This window comes from Myodes glareolus, chromosome 9 (assembly GCF_982192425.1).
Source record: "Myodes glareolus chromosome 9, mMyoGla1.1, whole genome shotgun sequence".
NCBI lineage: Eukaryota > Metazoa > Chordata > Mammalia > Rodentia > Cricetidae > Myodes > Myodes glareolus.
In genome coordinates this window covers 16,521,291-16,546,524 of record NC_142034.1, presented here as the reverse complement: position 1 = coordinate 16,546,524, position 25,234 = coordinate 16,521,291, and the positions used below count along the sequence as shown (strand labels likewise).

Below are 25,234 nucleotides of genomic sequence, written 5' to 3'. Positions count from 1 at the left end.
TCCTAGGGAAAGTACTGTGGAAACGATAGTCTGCAGAGCCAGCGTGCTACTGTTCCTCTGAGCTCTAGGGCTGTTCTAGCCTGCAGGAGGGGAGAGTTGAGTCCTGTCCCCCAATTGTACATCATCTGTCATGCCAGAAGCAAGGAAGTTAAGTTGCTATTTCACAGTTGTTACATTTTATTTTCTGACCTAATGTTTTTGAGGAATAACCAAACTTGAGCACCAGAGACTTTTCAGAAGTAGCTATGGAATCAAAAGCTCAATTGTGTTGGAGCTTAATTATGTAGTTATGGCCTCTGAATTCCCTGTTCCCAAAGTGGTGTGCAGTTTCTGTGAGTAGACTTAAACTGTGAAAGTGTATGTGTTTGATTTCAGAGGAGCTGCCAGGTGGAAACCACAAGTATTTAAGGTAGTCAGACCGGAATTGCCTTCCGAAGCCCTGAGCCACAAAATCTTGCTATCAGGGTTATGAAAATCTACATTTTAAAAATGGTGTTGTTTTCAGGAACCATGGCGTTTCACTGTGTACTATGTGTACAGCTGAGGACTTGAGAGAGTTACTGCCAGAGTCAAGCTTAAACTGTGCCAGGGATCTCTAGTTTCATGTATTTCATCTCTTACAATTTTGTGAAGAGGATCATTGTGGACTTTCTTTAGTTTTTACAGCGAAGTAGTATCTTTCCTTTTATTTATTTTTTTGATTTTTAAAACTTTATTCAACTTGGAAAATGAGTATAAATCCCTGGGTGTTTGGTGAGGAGTAAGATGAAATCTGAGGGATGGGTAGAAAAGAGGGAGAAGGGCCAAGGTGCACACATCACAGTGACTGCCTCAGATCCCTACCTCCAAAGGAGAGGGTGAGTGGGGTGGGTTCAGCTGAGAACTCAGGTCCAGAACACCATGGTGAGGAGGCCACCAGCTCCTGTCCCAGAGACGTGCAGAACTTGAGACAGCTGGCTGCCAAGCTCGTCCTGCAGTGGTGGTTGTAGGAAGGCCACAGAGATTATGCCTGTCATCAAGGAACTGGTGGCCAGCTGCTGGGGGGCATTCTGAAGGCATCTGGCTGAGGTGGGTCCACACAGGAGGCCCTGAGCTGGGTGTTGGCTCAGAATATCCCTAAGCTCCAGGGAGTAGGCTGCGACTCAAAGAGCAGAGGTGATATCTTTTTGGCCAACCACATGTCCCTCAGCCCCCTCCTCAGGTAGCTAAATTCGGAATTGGTCCTGAATTCATAGTGGCTGGGGATGGTGGCCACATGCCAGATCACAATGTCAATGCAAGACTGAGGCTTCACATATCCTCCTGCCTCAAATACTGTGTATTTGGCAGGTGCTATACACAGAACTTGGAAGCAAAGTGCAGTTCCCGTGGGGTTCTGGAGGGTCAGCAGCTACTGGGGTCCACTCCTTTGGTTCACCCTGAGTACTAGATCTGGGGTAAAGGTGAGCACCAGGACAATGAATCCTGTGGAAGGAGGGGAGCCCTGGGGTCACCGGACCTACCAGCTTCTGGTCCTGGGGTGCCCCATGTTGTACTCTGGGTAGTCGGACATCTGAGAGCAGAGCTCAGAAGTATAAGAAGGCCTTGGAATATAGGGCTGATAGTCAAAGTTTCCTCTAGTCAACCTGTCTCCAGGCTAAGGGCACCATCGTCCCGAAAGTCCTTCCCTGTCTTTTAATCTTACGTGTTGTTGGGGTTTCTGTCCTGCCCAGTTCCCGCAATCATTAAGTTCCAAAGAAATCACACAGAGGTCCACATTAACTATAAACTGATTGGCCCATTAGCTCAGGTTTCTAATTAACTCTTATAACTTATATAGCCCATTATTAGCCCATTATTCTTATCTGTGTTAGCTATGTGGCTCAGTACCTTTCTCAGCGGGGCAGTTAGATCTTGCTGCTTCTGTGGTCGGGTCAGAACTGCAGAGGAATGGGCTTCCTCCTTCCCAGAATTCTCCTGTTTTTATTGACCTTCCTCTACTTTCTGTCTGGTTGTCCTGCCTATACTTCCTGCCTGGCTACTGGTCAATCAGCATTTATTTAAAATATAATTGATAGAATACAGACCATTCTCCCACATCACTTATGTGTGTCAGTGTATTGCCTACATGTGTGTCTGAGGAGGCCAGAAGAGGGCTCAGGATCCCCTGGAACTGGAGCTAAGATGTTAGCTACTATGTGGGTGGGTGCTGATACACATTGATACACGAAGGTGTTTTATGGAAATATTGCCCCCTTTTGGCTTTTGCTAAGACCTTAATAAGAGGAATGTGATTTACCTTGGGTATTAATAGAGAATTTCTCTCCAAAAGTTAGAGGTAGTATTTCCATCTAGATAGCCCAGTTATATAGCATCTAGCAGTACTGCTGCTTGGGAGGATTGATTTGAGAGCGAAAAAAAATTATAAAGATTATTACAGTGTAGATAAATTTCCTATTGGAGACAGTTGAAATGTCAATGTAATTTCCAGAGGACAGATTATGATTACATTAATATTCTATCAGAGTTGTAGCTGTCATGAAAGTAGTCTGTATCTGCATCATCAATTACAGTGCCTACACCTACATGTGATTATGTGGCTGATGAGACTGAGGAGCCATTTGTTTTGATGTATCTTTGTTGTTGAGTTGTTCTGTTTGTTGAGACAGGGTCTCTCTAGCTATCCTGAAGTCCAGGCTGTCCTCAGACTCAGATAAATTCACCTGCCCCTGCCTCTGAAGTACTGAGATTAAAGGCATACACCACCATGCCCAGCAAGGAACCAATTTTGAACATATTTATTTATTTATTTATATTATGTATACAACATTCTGTCTGTCTGTGTGTATGCCTAAAGGCCAGAAGAGGGCACCAGACCTCATTACAGATGGTTGTGAGCCACCATATGGTTGCTGGGAATTGAATTCAGGACCTCTGGAAGAGCAGCCAGTGCTCTTACCCTCTGAGCCATCTCTCCAGCCAACATATTTTAATTTTAAATTTTAGTGGTCATATGTGGCTAGTGGCTTTCATATTAAATAACAATTCTAAATGAGGAAAGCTTTTTATACTGCTCATTGATTTGAGCCTCCCTAGCATAGAGGAACATTAAATTATCTGGAAGATTGTATTAAAACCTACTGAGTTAGAACCATCTCTTTTGAGAGTTGTTGCATCTTCTGATTACACCACTTCTCACTCTGCAGGTACAGTTAATATGTGAAAAGCCATCTTCCTGTCAGCTTGGAAGAAGGCAAGAAGCATAGAGGCTGAGGTTGAGTACTCCACTACTAGTCTGATTTGCCCGACCTGGGCATAATGAGAATGTACTAGCTATTCATAACAATCTGTACATTGTTTTAGCTTTTACTTCTTTCTATGTAGCACAAATTCTAAAAGTATTAATAATAAAAACCCAGAGTTAGATATTAGGGGGTGAAAGCTGAGAGATCAGAGAAGCAGTGTGGCCAGCCACTAGAGAGATCTTTTACCTCCACCAGTGCTCAGGCCAAAGGGATGATCCTGTTCTCAGTCTCCTCAGAATTCATCCTCTGACTGCAGGGGGGATCCTCAGACTACAACTGTCTCCACCAAACCTCAGACTATACTGAGCTCCTGTCTCCTCCTGCCTTATATTCCTGTCTTTACCTAGCCATATCATTACTCCTGTCTCCACCTCCCTAGTGCTGGGATTAAATATGTGTGAGCCAACTGCTGGAATCACCTTTGTGTGAGCTCTGTTTCTCTTTTAGACAGATTCAGTCTTGTGTAGCCTAGGGTGGCCTTGAACTAACAGAGATCCAGAGATCCGTCTGCATCTGCCTCCCAAATCCTGGGATTAAAGGTGTTAGCCATCACTCCCTGGCCTCTATTGACTTAACTCTGCACTCTGATCTTCAGGCAACCTTTACTTGTTAAAACATAAACAAAATATCACTACACTACTTTCCTATTGGTTTTTGTTTATTTTCTTTCTTTCTCTTCAGCTTCCCAGTTTTGTTTGTTTGGTTTTTGTATTTTGTTTTTTTTTGTTGTTGTTGCTTTTTGTCTGTCCATAACTCTCCAGTCTTTCTCTTTGAGACAGAGTGTTCTTATTTGTAGCTGAAGTTGGTCTTGAACTCTTGGATAGCTTCTGCCTCAGCCTCCTTAGTGCTGAGGTTACAGATGTGAGCCATCATATCTGACTTTGTCTTTTTCTTACTGATTTTTCCCTTCCTCCCTATTTCCTTCCCCCCATTCTCTCTCCCCCTCCCTCTTCCTTCCTTCCTTTCTTCCTTCCTTCCTTCCTTTCTTCCTTCCTTTCTTTCTTTCTTCCTTCCTTCCTTTCTTTTTCTTCCTTTCTTTTCTCAAGGGAGTGGGAGTTGACACAATATTTCAGTGTATGGGCTGGGGAGATGGCTCAGTGGTTAAGAGCATTGCCTGCTCTTCCAAAGGTCCTGAGTTCAATTCCCAGCAACCACATGGTGGCTCACAACCATCTGTAATGAGGTCTGGTGCCCTCTTCTGGCCTTTAGGCATACACGCAGACAGAATGTTGTATACATAATAAATAAATAAATAAATATTTTTTTAAGGAAAGATTTCAATGTATAACTCAGGCAGGCATTGACCTAACTATGTATCCGAGGCCAGCCTAGGACTTGAGGTGCTCCTGCCTCAGCCTCCTTTTTAAAATTTATTTATTTACTTTTATTTTATGTGCATTAGTGTTTTGCCTGTATGTGTCTGTATGAGGGTGGCAAAACCCCTGGAACTGAAGTTAGAGACAGTTTTGAGCTGCCATGTGGGTGCTGAGAATTGAACCTGAGTCCTCTGGAAGAGCATCCAGTGCTCTTAATTGTTTATCCCTCTCCATCTGCTGCCTCAACCTCTTAAATGCTGATAGGCATATACCACCAATCCTAGCTTTATTTTTAAATTAAGTTTTGTTTTGTTTTATTTAATTTTATGGGTGTTTTGCCTGCGTGTGTATCTGTATACCACTTGTATTCTTGGTGCCTGTAGGGGCCAGAAGACAGTGTTAGATCCTCTAGAACTGAAGTTATAGACCTTTGTGAGCCATTGTATGAGTAGGTATTAGAGATCAAACCTGCTTCTTCTGGAAGAGTAAGTAAGTAGTGCTCTTAACTACAGAGCCATCTCTCTAGCTCCATACGTTCTAAATTTTCTTTAATTTTTAAAAACTAATCCCAGCTTTTATTGATTTTTTTTCATTTTTTTGTTGTTTAATTTCATTGATGGTTCATTTTTTTTTTTTTTGGTTTTTGGGTTGTTTGTTTGTTTGAGAGAAGGTCTCACTACCATTCATTCCTGGCTGGTCTCTAATTCTCTTTGTAGATCAGGTCTTCTAATTTACAGAGACCTGCTTGTTATTGCCTTCCAAGTACTGGTATGTACCAGCACTTTGGGCAGAAGTTTAAATTTTTATTGTTAGGGAAAATGCTGTATCACTTAGCTTTATCCCCAGTCCAAGAAGACAAATTTGACAGCAAAATTATTTTCTGTGGTTATTTGAATGTGAATGCACCCCATAGACTTATGGTTTTAAATGTTTTATTTTTGGTTGGACTGTTGAGGAAGAATTAGGAGGTGTGGATTGGAGGATGTGTGCCACTGGGAGTGGGCTTTGAGGTTTCAAAAGCCAACCTAGGGCCAGTCTCTGATGCTGTGGATGAGATAAAAGCTGTCAGCTACTGTTCCGTCACCATGCCTACCTGCCTGCCCCATCACCGTGGTGGTCATGGACTCACTTTCTGAAACTGTAAGCAAGGCCCCAGTTAAATGCTTTCTTTTGTAAGTTGTTCGGTTATAGTGTCTCTTCACAGCAATAAAAAAGTAATTAGGACACTTTCTAATTTTTGAATATATGGTTAACCAACATTCTTTCTCTCCTTTAGAATTATAGCATTTGGCCGGCCTGTGAGATATGAAGATGTGGAGCATAAGGTGACAACAGTATTTGGGCAGCCTCTTGATTTACATTACATGAATAATGAGGTGAGACAGATGGATGGGGAAGGGCCAAGAGGGACAGCCATGTGTATTTTTTCACTTCTTACCTGAAAATTTGTTAGTTCATTTCTTTAATATCATCTGCAGGTTTTCTGTCTCTGGAGCCTCTTATTAACTGCAACAACAGGGATTTTTATTTACTAGATGAGAGATTAGGTAGCTACTTGCATCTTTCTTATTCAGAAACATCTTATCCCATAGTGGAATAAGATATGATACCAGAGCCAAGGCTTTTTTTGTTTAGGATTTTGCTATTATTGTTTTTCTCAGCACAGCCTTAACAAAAGCTTTCAGCAGGAGATTTCAGCAGGAGCTGAGAAAGTATAAGGAACTATGGGATAGATCATCTATTACCTTTATAAAGGCTAGGTTCTTTCTTCATTGTTTAATTCTAAATGTAGCTTGTTTTAAAAGTTAGCATCTAATCCATGATTAACTATTCTGTTCCTTTCCCTATAGTCTTTATTTATTCCTGTTCCAAATTTCTACTAGGAATTCTTTTGAATATTACTTTATTTTTCTAGCTCTTAAGAAAGGCTACAATTGGTTTAGGCTCACAGTTTCTATTAGTCTGAAAGGCAATGTATTTATGGTTATGTAATAGAAAACATGTATCTTAAAGGAATAATGTTGATGACAATTGACCTAAGTCTGCCATGCACATGCTTTACCACTGAGCTATATCCTTAACCCTCTTATAAAAATATAGTTTTATATTTAATAACAAATTAGAAAATTTCTCTCTAGTAGTTTAGTCCCTAAATTGATAGCTGCTGAGATGTGTGTATATATGTTAAAGGATTTTTGGTTTGGTTTTGTTTTTTAAGATAGTCTGAATATGAAGCCAAGGCTATCTTTGAATTTAGGACCTTCCTGTTTCTGGCTGTTGTGCACTGGGATTACAGGTGTGCACCCACACCTGCCCTTAGGTGCTGAAGGTTTTGGTTTTTTTAGACAAGGTTTTGTTAAGTAGCCAATGCTGGCCTAAAAATTGTAGTCTTGGTTTTACTTCTCCTGTACTGGCGTTACAAGTGACATGCACTACCACACTCAGTGGTCTTTAGGTTTTTTTTTTTTAATAAATTTTGAAATATGACAAATTTGGTAAGTAAATCACTAACTATAAAAAGTATCGCTGCAAATTACTGGGGGGCGGGGGTTGAGACAGGGTTTCTCTGTAGTTTTGGAACCTGTCCTGGAACTTACTCTGTAGACCAGGCTGATCCTAAGGTCACAAAGATCCACCTGCCTCTGCTTCCTGAGTGCTGGGTTTAAAGGCCTGCACTACCACCGCCTGGATAGTTCATGTTCTTTTATGTTTAGGTCAGTGATGTGGAGTTGATCAGTTTGTATTTTGTTAATTTTAAATACCTCAATTCTGCTGGACATGGTGGTCCATATATTTAAAGCCAACATTCAGGAACAGAGAAGGAAAATCTCCATGAGTTCAAGGACAACCTGATCTACATTGGGAGTCCAAGGACAGCCAGGGCTAAATAGAGAGACCCTGTCTCAAAACAAAACAAAACAAAACAAAATCAACAAACCCTCAATTCCTTTCTTTTCTGCCTTTAAACTCCGCTTGTCAGGATTTGGGACTCCCCAATAAGGAATTAATTATAGTTTAATATACATATTTGTCATACTAGTTATTGAGGTATAATTCACTTATCTTAAAATTCAACCCATTAAAATATCAGATTCATTTGGGGTTTACATTGAATTCATAGTTATACAGCTGAAATCACCGGCTAATTTCAAAGCAGTTTCATCTTCTAAAGAAATACTTTAGACCCATTATCTGTCATTCCCCAGTCTCTTCTCTCCCCAGATTTTAGTTTCCACTTAACCTAATTTCTGTATCTTTGGTTTTGCTTATTCTGAATATTTCATATACGTAGAATCATACACCGTAGAGCCTTTTATGCCTTACTCTTCCACTAAGCCTTTGTTTTCATATTGTAGCATATATCAGCTTTATTACTTTTTTACTTATTACTTATTTACTTTATTACTCTTTATGGCTGAATAATAAAAATTCAGTTATATGGATATATGCCACTTTATTATTTGTAACATGAGGGGGCTGGCTTGTTGGGGTTTCTGTCCTGCCCAGTACCCCAACAGCCGGCAAATCCCAAAGAGAAATTACACACAGGACTCCATAAGGTTATAAACTGATTGGCCCATTAGGTCAGGCTACTTATTAGTTCTTATAACTTATCTTAACCCATTATTCTGATCTATGTTAGCCACATGGGCTCGGTACCTTTCTCGGTGTGACAGCTTACATGTTGCCTCTTCGGTGGTCTGTACAGGAATGGCTGAGAGAGAGCTTCTGCTTCCAGAATACTCCAAGTCTCTTTGCTCCACCCCTACTTCCTGTCTGGCTTTCCCGCCTATACTGCCTGCCTGGCCAATCAGCGTTTTATTAAAATATGATTGACAGAATACAGATAATTCTCCCGCACCATTTCCCTCTTTTTTTTTTTAAACAAAGGAAAATACCCATAATCCATTTGTTGGGAATGTGGGCGTAGTATTTCAGGCTACTTCCTGCTGGTTGGGGGCGCTGATAGTCTTAAGGGGACCTAAAGAAAATTTAGAGTCATGACTGGAGTATCCTGTGAGTCTCGATCATCTCAGGCAGCAGTCTTGGATCAGTTCTGGATGTAGACCACTGTCATCTGGGCCATCTGTTCCTATCGGAGATTTTTCAGGTGGCCTCCCTTGGTCAAAGGTGATTATTCTTAACTCTGAATAAATCCAGAGTCTCTCGTTTTCTGTGGAAACAAAAGCAAAATCTCTTCTCCAAAGTAACATACCTTTTGACTTCAGTTTTGAAGCCAAGGTATTTTCAAAATGCCTATCTTGGGTTAGTTCAGCAGCATTTATAAACAAAAGTCTTTTAGCAGTTGTTGCTCCTTCCTCAGCAATCAAACAATTTAAAGAGAGCATGAAAGCATACAGTATGAAGATTCTCTGTGCATTTTCCATCTTTATGTGGCTTTATTTTAACCTCTATTTCTTTTATTTTTACTTTTACTTTTTGCTTTTGAGACAGGTTCTCTGTATATATCTTTGTCCTGGAATAACAGACCAGGACTGTCCTTGAACTCACAGAGATCCTCCTGTCTCTGCCTCCCCAGTGCTGGGATTAAAGGTGTATGCTACCACACCTTGAACTCACAGAGATCTGTCTGTCCCTGCCTCCCAGGCATTGGGATTAAAGGTGTGCACTACCACACCTTGAAGTCACAGAGGTCAATCTCTACCTCTGTCCCTTGAAGTCACAGAGGTCAATATGCCTCTACCTCCCAGGGCATTGGGATTAAAGGTGTGTACCACCACACCTAACTACTCTCTTTTTACTTTAAGAACTTTAACTTTTATCCTGAATTTATTTGTAACACACTATAAACCATTTAGAGGTTTTCTTCATCTTTGAATCTCTCTTTACTGTTTATCTCCCTTTTCTGACCACATGAGCCTTTAATTTACTAAGCAATATGGAGAGCAGTGGCTTTGATGGCTAGATCCAACCCACTCCCCAGCTCTCCAGTCTCATGGCTGAGATACCAGCCAGAGCTATGTTCATTGCCACAACTCTATGGCGTTTCAAGGTCCTTGCCAGCAAGCAAGCTGCAGCATTCTGCTCACAGACCACACTCAGTCAGACTGCCTGCCTGAAAGAGTCAGAGATTACCCTGTCAGGACAGCCCAGAAAGCCGGCATTGTAAAACAGCGCAGCTTTTTTCCTGCTACGACTGAAAACCGAAAAGCATGTGTTCCGCTTTTCATCAACACGGTTTAAGTGCTTCACGGCAGGACCTCTTTAAAGAGCTGCAAGGTTTTGCAGCTAAAGCTGAGTCAGGAAGCCTCTCTCAGATGAGAGTGCTTGCTTGCCTCTAGCAAGCAAAGTAGACCCAAGAAATTGCTGCTACCAACAAAACATGCTTTACTCTATTCTTTCCCAAGCTTTCTCAGGCTTTCTGTGGATTCAGTTATCCACGTCTGGGCGCCATATGTAACATGTGGGGCCGGCTTGTTGGGGTTTCTGTCTGGCCCAGTACCCCAATAAGCCAGCAAGTCCCAAGGAAAATCACGCACAAGACTCCATAAGGTTATAAACTGATTGGCCCATTAGGTCAGGCTACTTATTAGTTCTTATAACTTATCTTAACCCATTATTCTGATCTATGTTAGCCACATGGGCTCGGTACCTTTCTCGGTGTGACAGCTTACATGTTGCCTCTTCGGTGGTCTGTACAGGAATGGCTGAGAGAGAGCTTCTGCTTCCAGAATACTCCAAGTCTCTTTGCTCCACCCCTACTTCCTGTCTGGCTTTCCCGCCTATACTGCCTGCCTGGCCAATCAGCGTTTTATTAAAATATGATTGACAGAATACAGATAATTCTCCCGCACCAATTATTTTTGATTTTTTTCGAGATAGGGTTTCTCTGTGTAGCCTTGGCTGTCCCTGGAACTCACTTTCTAGACCAGACTGGCTTCAAATTTACAGAGATCTGCCTGCCTTTGTCTTCCTGGAGCTGAGATTAAAGGCATGTGTCACCATCACCTGGCTATATATACCACTTTTTATGTATCCCTACACCCAGTTGCTTTCAGTTTTTTTATGTATAAGGTTTTATATGAACATGTATTTTCAGTTGTTACATATGACTAGAAGTAGAATTGCTGGATGCAGCAACTTTTTAACTTCTCAAGTTTTCTATAATGTCTATACCATTAAATAATCCTACTAACAATGTATGAGAACTGAAATTCTCCACCAACTTTACCATTACTTATTTCCTGCCTCTTCTTTCTCCCTTTTCCTGGTCTCTGCATGCTAGGGTAACACTCCGTCTGTGAGCTGCTATCCTGAATTCTGGGTACAGTGTGCACCAACATATTCCATTCCCTTTTTTCTGATAGCCCTTCTAGTACATGTGAAATGCTATGCTATTGTGGTTTTGATGGGCATTTTCCTAATGACTAGTGATGTAGAGCATATTTTCTTGTGCTTATTGCCATGCATACATTGTCTTTGGACAATTATCTATTTAAATCCTTTGCTTATTTTAAAAGTGAGTCTTTATTGTTGAATTGTAAAAGTTCTTATATAGTCTATGTTCTACTATACCCATACACTGGCAAAATTGTCTTTAGTTTTGTTTTTTGTTTTTCCTTTTTCTTTTTTGGAAGTTAACGTGCTTGTTAACTTTTGGTTGAATTTTGTTTTAGCATACACATATAAGTTAAAGTGATTTCTTTCTCCTGCCCCCAAAATGGACTCTATGTCTCTTTCTCTGTCCATCTGCCTTTCTGTTTCTTTCTTTCCAATATCATGGAGCTCAGGCTGACTTCAGACTTCTGATTCTGCTGCCTCCATCTCCCAAGGGCTGGGATTATAGGTGTACATCCCTACGCCTGCTTGATACAGTGCTGGGGCTTGAATGTAGTGTTTTCTTACATGCTAGGCAAGCACACCGCCAACTGAACTACATCCCAGTCCTGTTATTTGTTTCTCAGGAAGAAACGTTTGTGCAATATGATATGAATTATAAAACATTCTCCCATCCTATGAATAGTTTTGAAGTTTTATTTTAAATTTAGTACTGATTATTTGTTTATTCCAATTTGGGATTTAGAGTTCTTATCTCTTTATAAGTTAGGAGCTGAATAAATTAATTGGGCTTTTGCTTGAATTTGTTTTTAGCATACACAAGTTATAACATTTGCTAGGTGCTAGGTAAAGCATACTTTTTCATCCTTAATATTAAGCACTTGGGCTAGGGAGCTGGCTCAGTGGGTAAAGCACTGGCAGTCTAAGTGTGAAGACCTAAGTTCAAATCCAGAGAGCCTCTGCAAAAACCAGGCACTGTAGCATATGTCTGTCCTAGTGCTTTTACAGTGAGATTGAAGTCAGAGACAAGAGAATCCCTAGATGCTCATAGCAGGTCATCTATCTAGCTTTTACAGTGGCAAACAACGTAGAAATTATTTGAAGGTGAACACTGGGATCCGGGATTGTCTCCTGACCTTCACACATACACTGCAATGTGTACACACCCAAACTCGCAAGTGTGTGCAAGTTTGGATGTGTACACATACATCAAACACAGATGCCTTGTACACACAATATTTTTTTTTTAATTTTAGTGCTTATAATGTCCTCTTCGTGTCACAGTAAGTGGGGGTTATCTGCATTCTCAGATATCTTCTCAGTAATTACATGAACTGGGAGCAGAGGAGATTGTTTTCTAGTTCTAGTCTTGGCTTTTTCAATTCCTGTGAAGAGGATACCATGACCATTCTATATATATATATATATAATGTAGCCTAGGCAGGCTGGCTTCAAACTAATAATTCTCATCTCAACTGGCATAACAGATGTATGCCATTGTCTCTGGCTTAAGACTAAAGATTTAAAAATTGAATTGAGGAGCTGGAGAATGCAGATTTGGTTCTGAGCACCACATGGTGACTTACAACTACCCATAATTCTAGTTTCGGGGGATCCAGCACTTTCTTCTGACACGAGGCACATCTACATTTATGCAGGCAAAACATGCATACACATTAAAAGAATAAATATTCTTTAAAAATAAAGAATTCAATCAAGGAGCTATAAGGTGGCTCAACAGATAAGACTACTTGCTTTTGCAGATAACTCAGGTTCACCCACATCAAGCAACTCACAACTATCTGTAACTCTAGATCCAGGAGATCCAGTGTACTCTTCTGATCTACATAGGCATCTGCATGCATGTGGTGCACATACACTCAGGCCCACACACAAATGCATAAAATAAACTTTTGAAACAAAGAGGTCTGGCATGTTGCTGCATGCCTTCAATCCCAGCACTCAAGAGGTAGAGGCAGAAGATGTTTCTGAGTTCCTGGCGAATCTGGTCTATAAAGTGAGTTCCAAGACAGCCAGGACTGCATGGAAAGACCCTGTTGAGGGGGTGGGGGGTAGAGAGAATTGAATCATATGAACTGTATGATTCCATTTATATTAAAAGTTCAAAAATAAAAATCTGTAGAGATAGAAAATATGCTGGTGGCTGCCTGGCACTGGTAGTTGGAAGGAGATGGACTATAAATGTGTAAGTGATAGCACTATTTTAAGATTGAAAAGAGCTGATGGATGCACAGCTTTGTAAATCTACTTAGGAATTGCTGCATACTGCGAGAAAGCAAGCCTTATAATTTTAGCTGGATCTCATAAGAAAGTATTTTCTTCAAACATATTTTTAGTATTTTGTTTTTGCAAACTAAAGCATTAAAATAGATTTGTATTTTGTTTGATTTCCTTTTTCTGTGTCCATTTGTTGTAGCTCTCCATCCTGTTGAAAAACCAAGATGATCTTGATAAAGCAATTGACATTTTGGACAGAAGCTCAAGCATGAAAAGCCTTAGGATACTATTGTTATCCCAAGACAGAAACCATGTAAGTAACCCCTGTCACAGAAGACAAAGCTTACATTCCTTCAGTCTCGCCTTGTTTACTTGACAGGATTTTGTGTTTCTTAGCCACCTTCAAAATAAGAGTGTGACATTCAGTCCAGCCCTGTCAATGACCAGCAAGTCTTCTACATTTGATTTCCCTGGGAGCCAGCTTATTAGGGTCAGTTACAACAAAGATTGTTTTACTAATGGCATGGGGGGAGGGGTCATGATAAAAGAGAAAAAAATACACGCACAGTCCTTTGATTAGATTTTCATCTAAATAAGAGATATTTGTGTAGTATAGGGGTTAGCAACGAAGACTAGTCATCAAGGATTTGAGACGTACATGCTTTTTGAACCTAACTCCCACAGCTCAGTAGCCTTGCCTTGCCTTACCTTTGAGACACAAATGAGAAATAGTTTTACTTCTTTTCACTGGAAAAAATAGCTGTAGACTGAATGGCTTCTTGCAGTTTGCCAGCTTAAAGTGTTTTACCAAATGTCTTGGAATTATCTCTTACACAATTTCCTCTACTGAATGGTCCCTTGAGGTGTATATTTTGTGAGCATGCTTACAATCTTGACCTGTTTGCCATCATTGCAGATGCATGTTCTGATAGGTTTCTTGGCGCTCTTTCTTTTCCTTACACTTGAAGACAACTAACTGGAATGGTTATATGAGAATGACGGCCATAGCATATCAGAATAGTTTAGGTGGACTGGCCCTTATGCTGCCATTTTATTTTATTTTATTTTGTCTTTTTGAGGTAGAGTCTCACTATGTAGTCCTGACCTCTGTCTCCTGAGTGCTAGGATTAAAGGCACCACTAAACCAGACTCCATTTGTATACTTAGATTTTCTTTTATCTGTATGAGTGTTTTGGCTGCTTGAATATAGGTGTGCCACATTCATGCATATCTGGAGCATATAGAAGTCAGAATACGACATGGATTCCTGGAACTGGAATTATGGATTTTTGTGAGCTGCCATGTATGCACTTGGAACTGAACCCAGGTCCTCTGCAAGAACAATTGTTGCAGGGAGGCCGCTTGTTTGTTTCCCAGCTGCCCAGACTCCCCAAATAACCACACAGAAACTGTATTAATTAAATCACTGCTTGGTCCTTTAGCTCTAGTTTCTTATTGTTTAACTCTTACATATTAATTTAACCCATCTCTATTAATCTATGTATCTCCACGTGGCAGTGGCTTACTGGGTAAAGTTTGGCATCTGTCTCTGGCGGGGCTACATAGCTTCTCTCTGACTCTGCCTTCTTTCTCTCAGCATTCAGTTTCGTTTTCCCACCTACCTAAGTTCTGCCCTATCAACAGGCCAAACAGTTTCTTTATTCACCAAAGGTATTCACAGCATACAGAGGGGAATCCCACATCAAACAGCAAGTGCTCTTAACTATTGGACCATTTCCTGAGCTCATGTGTGTGTGTGCGTGTGTGTGCGCTCGCATATGCACTCGTCGTGTGCACGTGCACACTGGGAATTGAACTCAGGACCTCTGAAAGAGCCTCCAGTGCTCTTAACTGCTGAGCCATCTCTGCAGCCCTCAGGAGTGCTTTTTCAACTCTGTCTTAGTTAGGGTTTCTGTTGCTACAGTGAAACACCATTTCCAAAACACAAGAGGGTGAGAAAAGGGTTTATTTGGCTTACACTTCCATTTCACGGTCCTACATCGAAGGAAGTGGGAACCTGGAGCAGGAGCTGATGCAGAGGCCATGGAGAGGTGCTGCTTACTGGCTTTCTCCTCATGACTTGCTCATCCTGCTTTCTTACAGAATCCAGGACTACCAATCAGAGATAGCATCACCCACAATGGGCTGAACCCTCCTCCATTAATCACTAATTAAGAAAATGTATTACAGCTGCATCTTATGGAGGCATTTTTTTCAATTGAGGTTCCCTCCTTTTGGATAATTCTAGTTTATGTTAGGTTGACATAAGATTACCAGCACAAATTCTTAGCAAATTATGATCACTTTTAACAAACCCCCCTTCCTTATAAAAGAGACTGAATTAGGGGGCTGGAGAGATGGCTTAGCGGTTAAGAGCACTGTCTGCCCTTCCAAAGGTTCTGAGTTCAGTTCCCAGCAACCACATGGTGGCTCACAACCATCTGTAATGAGATCTGGTGCCCTCTTCTGGCACGGAGACATACATGCAGAATGAATACCACGAATACTGTATACATAATAAATAAATAGATCTTTTTAAAAAAGAGACTGAATTAGCAATTTAATTGAATTGTTTCCTGACTGAGAACCATTCCAATACTCCTGATCTCCTGGGAAGTTGAAAACAACTGGTTATTTACATCCACATTCCAGTTACTAAAGGGTGCCTATATAAGACAATAGGTGTAGCTGTGGCACAGGTTTATTTAAAAGATGACTGACTATCTGAGCTCTGACACGCATGGTCTTGCATATATGACAAATGCCACATAAAGGTCTCAAGTCCCATAATTTAAAGCAGTGGTTCCCAGCCTGTGGGGCTTGACCCCTTTGGAGGCTGAATGACTCTTTTTTTAAAAAAAAAAAAAATATTTATTTATTATGTATACAGCATTCTGCCTGCATGTGTGCCTGCACACCAGAAGAGGGCACCAGATTTCATCATAGATGGTTGTGAGCTACCATGTGGTTGCTGGGAATTGAACTCAGGACCTCTGGAAGAGCAGCCAGTGCTTTTAACCTCTGAGCCATCTCTCCAGCCCCCATGAATGAGCCTTTCACAGGGATCACATAAGACCATTGGACAAAGCAGATGTTTATATTACAATTCATAACAGTAGCAAAATTACAGTTGTGAAGTAGCAATGAAAATAATTTTACAGTTGAGGTCACCAAACATGAACTGTTTTAAAGGGTCGCAGCATTAGGAAGGTTGAGAATCACTGCTTTAAAGCTACATTTTAAAAAGCAAAGCTGGAGGATGGAGAGGTGGCTCAACCATTCTTCCAGAGGTCCTGAGTTCAATGCCCAGCAACCATTTGTAACAGGATCTGATTCCTTCTTCTGGTGTACCTGAAGACAGAGCACTTATATACATAAAATACATGAATAAAAATTTTTTTAAAAAGTTTAAGAAAAACAAAGCTGTTATACACAATCCTCATCATAATACATTTATTGGTTTATTTCATAATACATTTATTGATTTATTTCTGCACATAGCTCTTGAGATTCTAACTCTTGTAACTTGATGTAAACTTTTTCAGTGCTATTCCTGCAAGTCTCTTAAGTTATGCTTTTACTTTATATTATCTTGAACGTTATTTGGTAACTAATCTTCATAATTATAATTTGTAATGATGCATAATTTCTTTGACAAGATATACTATAATTACATAACTAACTTTTTTGGGAGTACTAATGGGAAACTCAAACTGCTTCTACATTTAGCATTAGCAAAGATTTACATCTAAGAATGACAATGGAGACCAGATGTGGTGGTTCACACCTTTAATCCCAGCACTTGGGAGGCAGACACAAGTGGATCTCTGTGAGTTCAGGGCCACTAGCAGTGATAGCTTGTCTCAAGGAGCAATAATGATGATGATGAAGAAGAAAAGAATTAAAGATGGGTGACAAGTTACTTCATAGGTAAAGGCTTTTGCCTCTAAGCCTGACAACCTGGTTTTAATCCTGAGGACCCACATGTGGTGGAAAGAGAGCTAACTCCCAAAAGTTGTCTCCACATACATGCCATGATATATATGCACCCTCACATAGACACATACACACAAAGTAAAATTTAAAAATAAAATAAAAAATAAAAATGACAACATGACTCCACCTTCATTAAATAAACAAATTTAAATAAAAAATTGTTAAAGCAGACAATACAAGAGATGGAAGACAGAATCTCAAGCACTGAAGATATATTTGAGGAAATAGACTCATTAGTTAAAGAAAACATTAAATCTAACAAAAGCTTAACACAAAATATCCAGGAAATATGGGACACCATGAAAAGACCAAACCTGAGAATAATAGGTATAGAAGAAGGAGAAGAAGTTCAACTCAAAAGCACAGAAAATATACTTAATCATAGAAGAAAACTTTCCCAACCTAAAGGAAGATATACCTATGAAAGTACAAGAAGCTTACAGAACACCAAACAGACTGGATCAAAAGAAAAAAAAAAGGGAAAAGGCCAAGTAACATATAAAGGCAGACCTATCAGAATTACACCTGACTTCTCATTGGAGATAATGAAATCAAGAAGGTCATGGTCAAGTGTTATGTAGACATTAAGAGACCACAGATGCCAGCCCAGACTACTATACCCAGCAAACTTTCAATCACCATAGAAGGACAAAACAAGATATTCCATGACAAAACCAGATTTAACCAATACCTAGCCACAAACCCAGCCCTACACAAAGTATTAGAAGGAAAACTCCAACCCACGGAAGTTGGCTACATCAACAAAAACACAGACAATTTATGATCTCACAGCAGCAAATCCCAAAGAAGGGGAAAACACACAAATTAACATCACCAACAACAAACACTAAATTAACAGGAGATAGCAATCACTGGTCATTAATATCCCTTAATATAAATGGACTCAACTCACTTATAAAAAGACACAGGCTAACAGATTGGATATGAAAACAGAATCTGTCCTTCTGCTGCATACAAGAAACACACCTCAACCTCAAAGACAGACACTACCTCAGAGTCAAGGGTTGGGAAAAAAATTTCCCATCAAATGTACCTAAGAAACAAGCTGGTGTAGCTATCCTAATATCTAACAAAATAGACTTCAAACTAAAATCAATCAAAAGAGACAAAGAAGGACATTTCATATTAGTCACAGGAAAAATCCATCAAGATGAAATCTCAATACTGAACATCTATGCCCCCAATACAGGGGCACCCTCATATGTAAAAGAAACACTTCTAAATCTTAAATCATACATTAAACCCCACACACTAATAGTGGGAGACTTCAGCACTCTACTCTCACCACTGGAGAGGTCAGCAAGACAAAAAATTAACAGAAAAATAAGGGAACTAACAGATGTTATGACTCAAATGGACTTAACAGACATCTATAGATTATTCCATTCAAACAGAAAAGAATATACCTTCTTGTCAACACCTCATGGAACCTTCTCAAAAATTGACCATATACTCAGTAACATAACAAACCTCAACAGATAAAAAAAAATTGAAATAACCCAATGTATCTTATCAGATCACCATGACTTAAAACTAGAATTCAATAGCAGTACTAATTCCAGAAAGCCCACAAACACATAGAAATTAAACAATGCTCACCCAAATCATCAGTGAGTCAAGGAAGAAATAAAGGGAGAAAGAAAGATTTCCTAAAATTCAATAAAAATGACCACACAACATACCCAGATTTATGGGACACAATGAAAGCAGTGTTAAGAGAGTTCATAGCACTCGATGCCTACATAAAGAAGCCGGAAAAATCCCACACTAGTGAATTAACAGAACATTTGAAAACTTTAGAACAAAAAGGAAGCAAACTCACCCAAGAGAACTAGACAGCAGGAAATAGTTAAATTGAGAACTAAAATCAACAAAATAGAAACAGAGAAAACTATACAAAGATTCAAAGAGACAAACAGTTGGTTCTTCGAGAAAAATCAACAAAATAGACAAACTTTTATCCAAACTAACCAAAAAGCACAGGGAGAATATCCAAATTAACAAAATCAGAAATGAAAGGGGGACATAACAACAGACATGTAGGAAATCCAGAGGATCATCAGGTCATATTTCAAAAATTTGCACTTCACAAAATTGGAGAACTTAAAGGAAAGGACAACTTTCTGAATAAATATCACTTACCAAAATTAAATCAAGACCAGATAAGCAAATTAAACAGACCAGTAACTGCTGAAGAAATAGAAACAGTCATCAAAAGTCTCCCAACCAAAAAAAGCCCAGGACCAGATGGTTTCATCTCAGAATTCTATAAGATTTCCAAAGAAGAACTGTTACCAATACTACTCAAATTATTCCACACAATAGAAACAGAAGGAACATTTCCAAACTCTTTTTATGAGGCTACAATTACCCTGATACCCAAACCACATAAAGACATTTCTAAGAAAGATAATTACAGACCAATCTCACTCATAAACATTGATGCAAAATTACTAAATAAAATACTGGCAAATCGAATCCAAGAACCACATCATCCACCATGATCAAGTCGGCTTCATCCCGGAGATGTGGGGATGGTTCAAAATACGAAAATCTGTCAAAGTAATCCACCATATAAACAAACTGCAAAATAAAAACCACATGATCATCTCATCAGATGCCGAAAAAGCTTTTGACAAAATACAACATCCCTTCATGATAAAGGTCTTGGAGAGAGCAGGGATACAGGAACATACCTAAACATAATAAAGGCAATATACAGCAAGCCAATAGCCAATGTCAAACTAAATGGAGAGAACCTCCCAGCGATTCCACTGAAATCAGGAACAAGACAAAGTTGCCCACTCTCTCCATATCTATTCAATATAGTTCTTGAGGTCCTAACTAGAACAATAAGACACCAAAAGGAGATCAAGGGGTCACAAATTGAAAAAGAAAAAGTCAAACTCTCACTATTTGCTGATAATACGATAGTTTACATTAGTAACCCCAAAAGTTCTATCAAGGAACTTCTACAACTCATAAACACTTTTAGTAATGTAGCAGGATACAAGATTAACCCCCCCCCAAAAAATCAGTAGCCCTCCTGTACACAGATGATAAATGGGCTGAGAAAGAAATCAGAGAAACATCACCCTTCACAATAGCCACAAATACCATAAAATATTTCAGAGTAACTCTAATCAACTTTAAATCTTTGAAAAAAGGAATTGAAGAAGACACCAGAAAGTAGAAAGATCTCTTATGCTCTTGGGTGGGTAGAATTAACATAGTAAAAAAGGCAATCTTGCCAAAAGCAATCTACAGATTCAACGCAATGCCCAGCAAAATTCTTCATAGACCTCGAAAGAATGGTACTCAACTTCATACGGAAAAGCCAAAAACCCAGGTAGCCAAAACAATCCTGTACAATAAAAGAATTTCTGGAGGCATCACAATCCCTGACTTCAAACTCCACTACAGAGCTACAGTACTGAAAAAAGCCTGGTATTGGCATAAAAACAGGAACCATTGGAGGACCAATGGAACCGAATCAAAGGCCTGGATATTAATCCACACAATTTCAAACACCTGATTTTTGACAAGCAAAAAATATCAAATGGAAAAAGGCAAGCATATTTAACAAATGGTGCTGGCATAACTGGATATCAACATGTAGAAGAATGAAAATAGACCCACATCTTATCACCATGCACAAAACTCAAGTCCAAATGGATCAAAGACCTCAACATAAAGCCAGCCACACTGAACCGCATAGAAGAGAAAGTGTGAAGTACACTTGAATGCATTGGCACAGGAGACCACTTCCTAAATAAAACCCCAGGAGCATAAACACTAAGAGAAATAATTAATAAATGGAACCTCTTGAAACTGAAAAACTTCTGTAAAGCAAAGTATACGGTCAACGAGATAAAACGACAGCCTACAGAATGGGAAAAAGATCTTCACTAACCCTACATCAAACAAAGGTCTGATCTCTAAAATATACAAAGAACTTAAGAAATTGGTCATCAAAAGAACAAATAATTCAATAAAAAAAATGGAGTACAGAGAGCTCTCAACAGAGGAATCTAAAATAGCTGAAAGACACTTAAATAAATGCTCAGTATCCTTAGTCATCAGAGAAATGCAAATCAAAACAACTCTGAGATTCCGTCTTACACCTGTAAGAATGGCCAAGATCCAAAACATTGATGACAACTTCTGCTGGAGAGGTTGTGGAGAAAAGGGAACACTTCTGCATTGCTGGTGGGAGTGCAAGCTGGTACAGCCCCTTTGAATGTCAGTGTGGCGATTTCTCAGAAAATTAGAAAGCAACCTTCCTCAAGACCCAGCAATACCACTTTTGGGTATATATCCAAAGGATGCTCAACTGTGCCCTAAGGACATGTGCTCAACTATGTTCATAGCAGCATTGTTTGTCAAGGCAGAACCTGGAAACAACCTAAATGCCCCTCGACCAAAGAATGGATAAGGAAAATGTGATACATTTACATAATGGAGTACTACACAGTAGAAAAAACAACATCTTACATTTGCAGGCAAATGGATGGATCTAGAAAACATCATTTTGAGTGAGGTAACCCAGACCCAGAAAGACAATTATCACATGTACTCACTCATAAGTGGTTTTTAAACATAAAGCAAAGAAAACCAGCCTACAATTCACAATCCCAGAGAACCTAGACAGCAATGAGGACATAGATGGATCTAATCTACATGGAAAGTAGAAAAAGACAAGATCTCCTGAGTAAATTGGGAGCATGGGAACCTTGGGAGGATAGAAGAAGGGAAGGGAGCAGAGAAAAATGTAGAGCTCAATAAGAATCAACAAAAAATATAAAAAAATCATAAAAAATTGTTAAAAGAACAGAAATAATAGTAGAGGGCAGTGAGATGGCTCAGAAAGTAAAGGTGCTGACTGCCAGCCTTCATGACCTAAGTTTGCTCCCTGAAGTCTACACGTTGGAAGGCGAGAACTGACTTACATAAGCCATCTTACATGTGCAAATGCACACATAGAAATAGTAAATACATAAATAGTTGTTTTTAAATAAATAGTTTTTTAAGATGTAGAGTAATGAAGGAAAGATGCCCATCATTAGTCTATGTTATCCACATCTATGTATACATGCACATGAAATACTAATTTTGTGCCTTTAATTTCCAATTTTTCATTAACTGCATCCATTTATTTATTTATTTGAAAAGTAAGATGGGCTAGACTTGGTGGTGTACCCTTTTAATCACAGCACTTAGGAGACAGAATATCTCTAGTAGCTGAAGGTGAGCCTGGTCTACATAGTAAGTTTCAGAAAAGCCAGAGCTATATAATAGAGAGACCCTGTCTGAAAAAAAAAGTGAAATATAAAGTATAAAGTAGACAAACTGGGATTTATAGGCAGCTCAGAGGTGGATGCTTGCTTAGTAAATCCAAAACCCTGGCCTTGGATCTGACCCCCATCCATAAAATCAAAAATAAGACAAAACAAAAAAAAGTAGACACTTATAAACAATAAGCCCGTAGTTTTTAGTTATTATATTCACTCAATATAAAGTTACTCTACCAAACTGCTGTAAAGTGCTTCCAGGATTATTGTTATTATTGGTTACCTGAGAGAGGACCAGTGTGCTACCAGTTCATAGACTGGCGCTAGAGATGATACTGAAGAGCACTACTCCAGCATACTGTATCTTTGGTCTCCAGTTCTCATCACTGATAAATGTTGGTCATTTTGTTTCTCTACTATGAATCTCCATATTATTTATGATTGCCTTTTCCAGCCTTGCTACTATTTTTTTTGTTGTTGTTTTGAGGCGATCTCTAACCCAAACTGAGGATGGATAACCTTGTACTCCTTGATCCTCCTGACTACCTCCAAAGTGTTGGAATTACAGGTGTACATCACCATGTCTAGTTTTACTCAGTGCTGAGATTGAACCCAGGGCTTTGGGTAAGCACCTGACCAGCTGAGCTACATCCTCATCAGCCCAGCTTTATTTATTTCTGTGTATTGCCTCCACTGCATATGTGCCTGGTGCCCATGGAGGTCAAAGGAGGGTGTTGGGTCCCCTGGAATTGGAGTTACAGGCAGTATGAGCTGTCATGTGGGTGCTGGGAATCCAGCTTAGCCCCTTTGAAAGAGCAGCTAGTGCTCTTAACTGCTGAATCATCTCTCCAGTTCCCCCCCCCAAGTTTATAGATTTTTAAAACTGAGGGTTAGAGTATTTGTTCTTTGATACATTTCAAATCCATGCTGCCAAGATTCAGTCAGCCTCCACAACATGAAAGGCTTTGCATCTAAGCAGATGGCCTTGGGCACCCATCATGCAGCTCCTTCCCTAACTTCAGGGCTACTGGGCCCCTTCTTGCCCTTTCCCCCCAGTGTGTGGTTTTGGCTGTTTTTTCCTTTCTGACTCTCAGCAGAGAGCTATTGCACATTGGAGGCTTCAGCAAGAACATTCACTTCCCCTTGGTTCTGACTTCCTGTTAGAACAAGACAGTTTGTCAAGACAACCCTACATGTGATGACGTCTGGCATGGAAAAACTAGGGAAGGCTGCTTTGCAGCTGAACTTGCCCCTAGAAGCGGGAAGTCTTTTTCCTGAAGGACAGGATGTAAAGATTGTTTATGTGGTACTTTCCCCCGTTGGGAGGTAGAAGAGATCTAGAGAAGCAAGTAAAATCTTTGGCCCAAATTGTAACTCCTATTTTTACTCTTGATAGCACTCTTTTTCCAATATTCAGTTTTAAGCTTTCTCAGTGGAAAGCCCCACTTATTGTTTTGATTTCTCACCTGGGCAGCTTGACTAGGCTAGCACAAAATAAGGGTGAGTGCAGGAAGGCTACTGACCCTGTTCTGAGGTTTTCAGACTCCAACTTGACTGCCTTTTCCATTTGAACATGAGCCCAAATGATTTGCATGTAAACCTTTGTGCTTTGAAGCAACTGAGATCTTATTATAAGGGGAGTAATTACAGTTGTGGAAGAAAGAGCAGATTGAGTTACCTTTCTGTGTGTGTGTGTGTGTGGTATATGAATACATGTATGTGCAAGTGCAGATAGGCCAGAGAAGGACATCAGGTACTCTACTCTATCACATGCTACCTTATTTTCCTAAGTTAGAGTCTCTTTACTGAACCTGGAACTAGGCTAGTGGCCAACAATCTCCAGTGACCCTATTCACCTTCTGTATTGGGGTTACTGGAGCACACAGCCATGCTTGGCTCTTTCCATAGGTACTGGAATCTAAACTCAAGCCCTCGTGCTTGCAAAGTGAGCGCTCTTACCCACTGAGCGGCTCAAACCCCCACCCCAGGTGTCTTTGGTTTTTTGGGGGTTTTTTTTGTTGGTTTTTTGAGACAGGGTTTCTCTGTGCAACAGTCCTGAAGTCCACCTGCCTCTGTCTCCCAAGTGCTGGGATTAAAGGTGTGTGTCACCACCTGCCTGGTGTTTTGTTTTGTTTTTGTTTTTTTAAACATAATTCTTTATTGATTCTTTGAGAATTTCACATCATGAACCCCAGTCCCACTCACCTCTCAGTCCCACTATATTCTCCCCTAACCTCTGCAACATCGTCCCCAAAGGAACATCCCCACAAATCAATTACAAACAAGCAAATAAACAGCAACAAAACACCTTTCTCTTCCATCTTTCTAACACCTCTTCATTCATCCTAGTGGCACTGTGTGCTGTGGTGTGTCACGCAATATACCCTTTTGTCCAATTGGTTCCATCCACAAAATGTTCATTGCAGTAAGTCATTGGTTCAGTTCAAGTCCTCTGGCACACCATTATCACTGGACCCTCACTGGAACTCCTCAGATATCCTGCTGTTGCCCTGAGTCATGGGGATCCTGAAGTTATCGTTCTGTAGGACCAGTCCCTTTGGGTATTCCAGCAGATCATAGATGGGGTAGATGTTAGGGAGGGCCAACCAAGGTCTAGGATGTGTGCATTTGGGTGGTAGCTGAGCTGTTCTGTCTGGGCCACTGGGACTACCCCCTTAGGACTACATCTCCTAGGCCCATGCCATTGGGACCAGCTCTCCTACTGTTGTGTCCAGTAAGGGGCAGAGCCAACTATCCCAAGACCAGTGAAGGGTGTGACCAGCTTCAC

General features: G+C 40.0%; 1 protein-coding gene and 1 pseudogene across 1 annotated transcript in view; one reads left to right on the top strand and one right to left on the bottom strand.

Moving 5' to 3' along the window:
• Window positions 1–25,234, top strand: part of Map3k3 (mitogen-activated protein kinase kinase kinase 3) — an 84,328-nt gene that overhangs the window by 27,270 nt on the left and 31,824 nt on the right. The window contains exons 4-5 of the mRNA XM_085695943.2: window positions 5,877–5,976; window positions 13,338–13,451. Of these exons, the coding sequence (XP_085552069.1) occupies window positions 5,877–5,976; window positions 13,338–13,451 (214 nt within the window). The remainder of the gene's footprint in view (window positions 1–5,876; window positions 5,977–13,337; window positions 13,452–25,234) is intronic.
• On the bottom strand, window positions 885–5,706 carry LOC125407807 (motile sperm domain-containing protein 3 pseudogene; annotated as a pseudogene).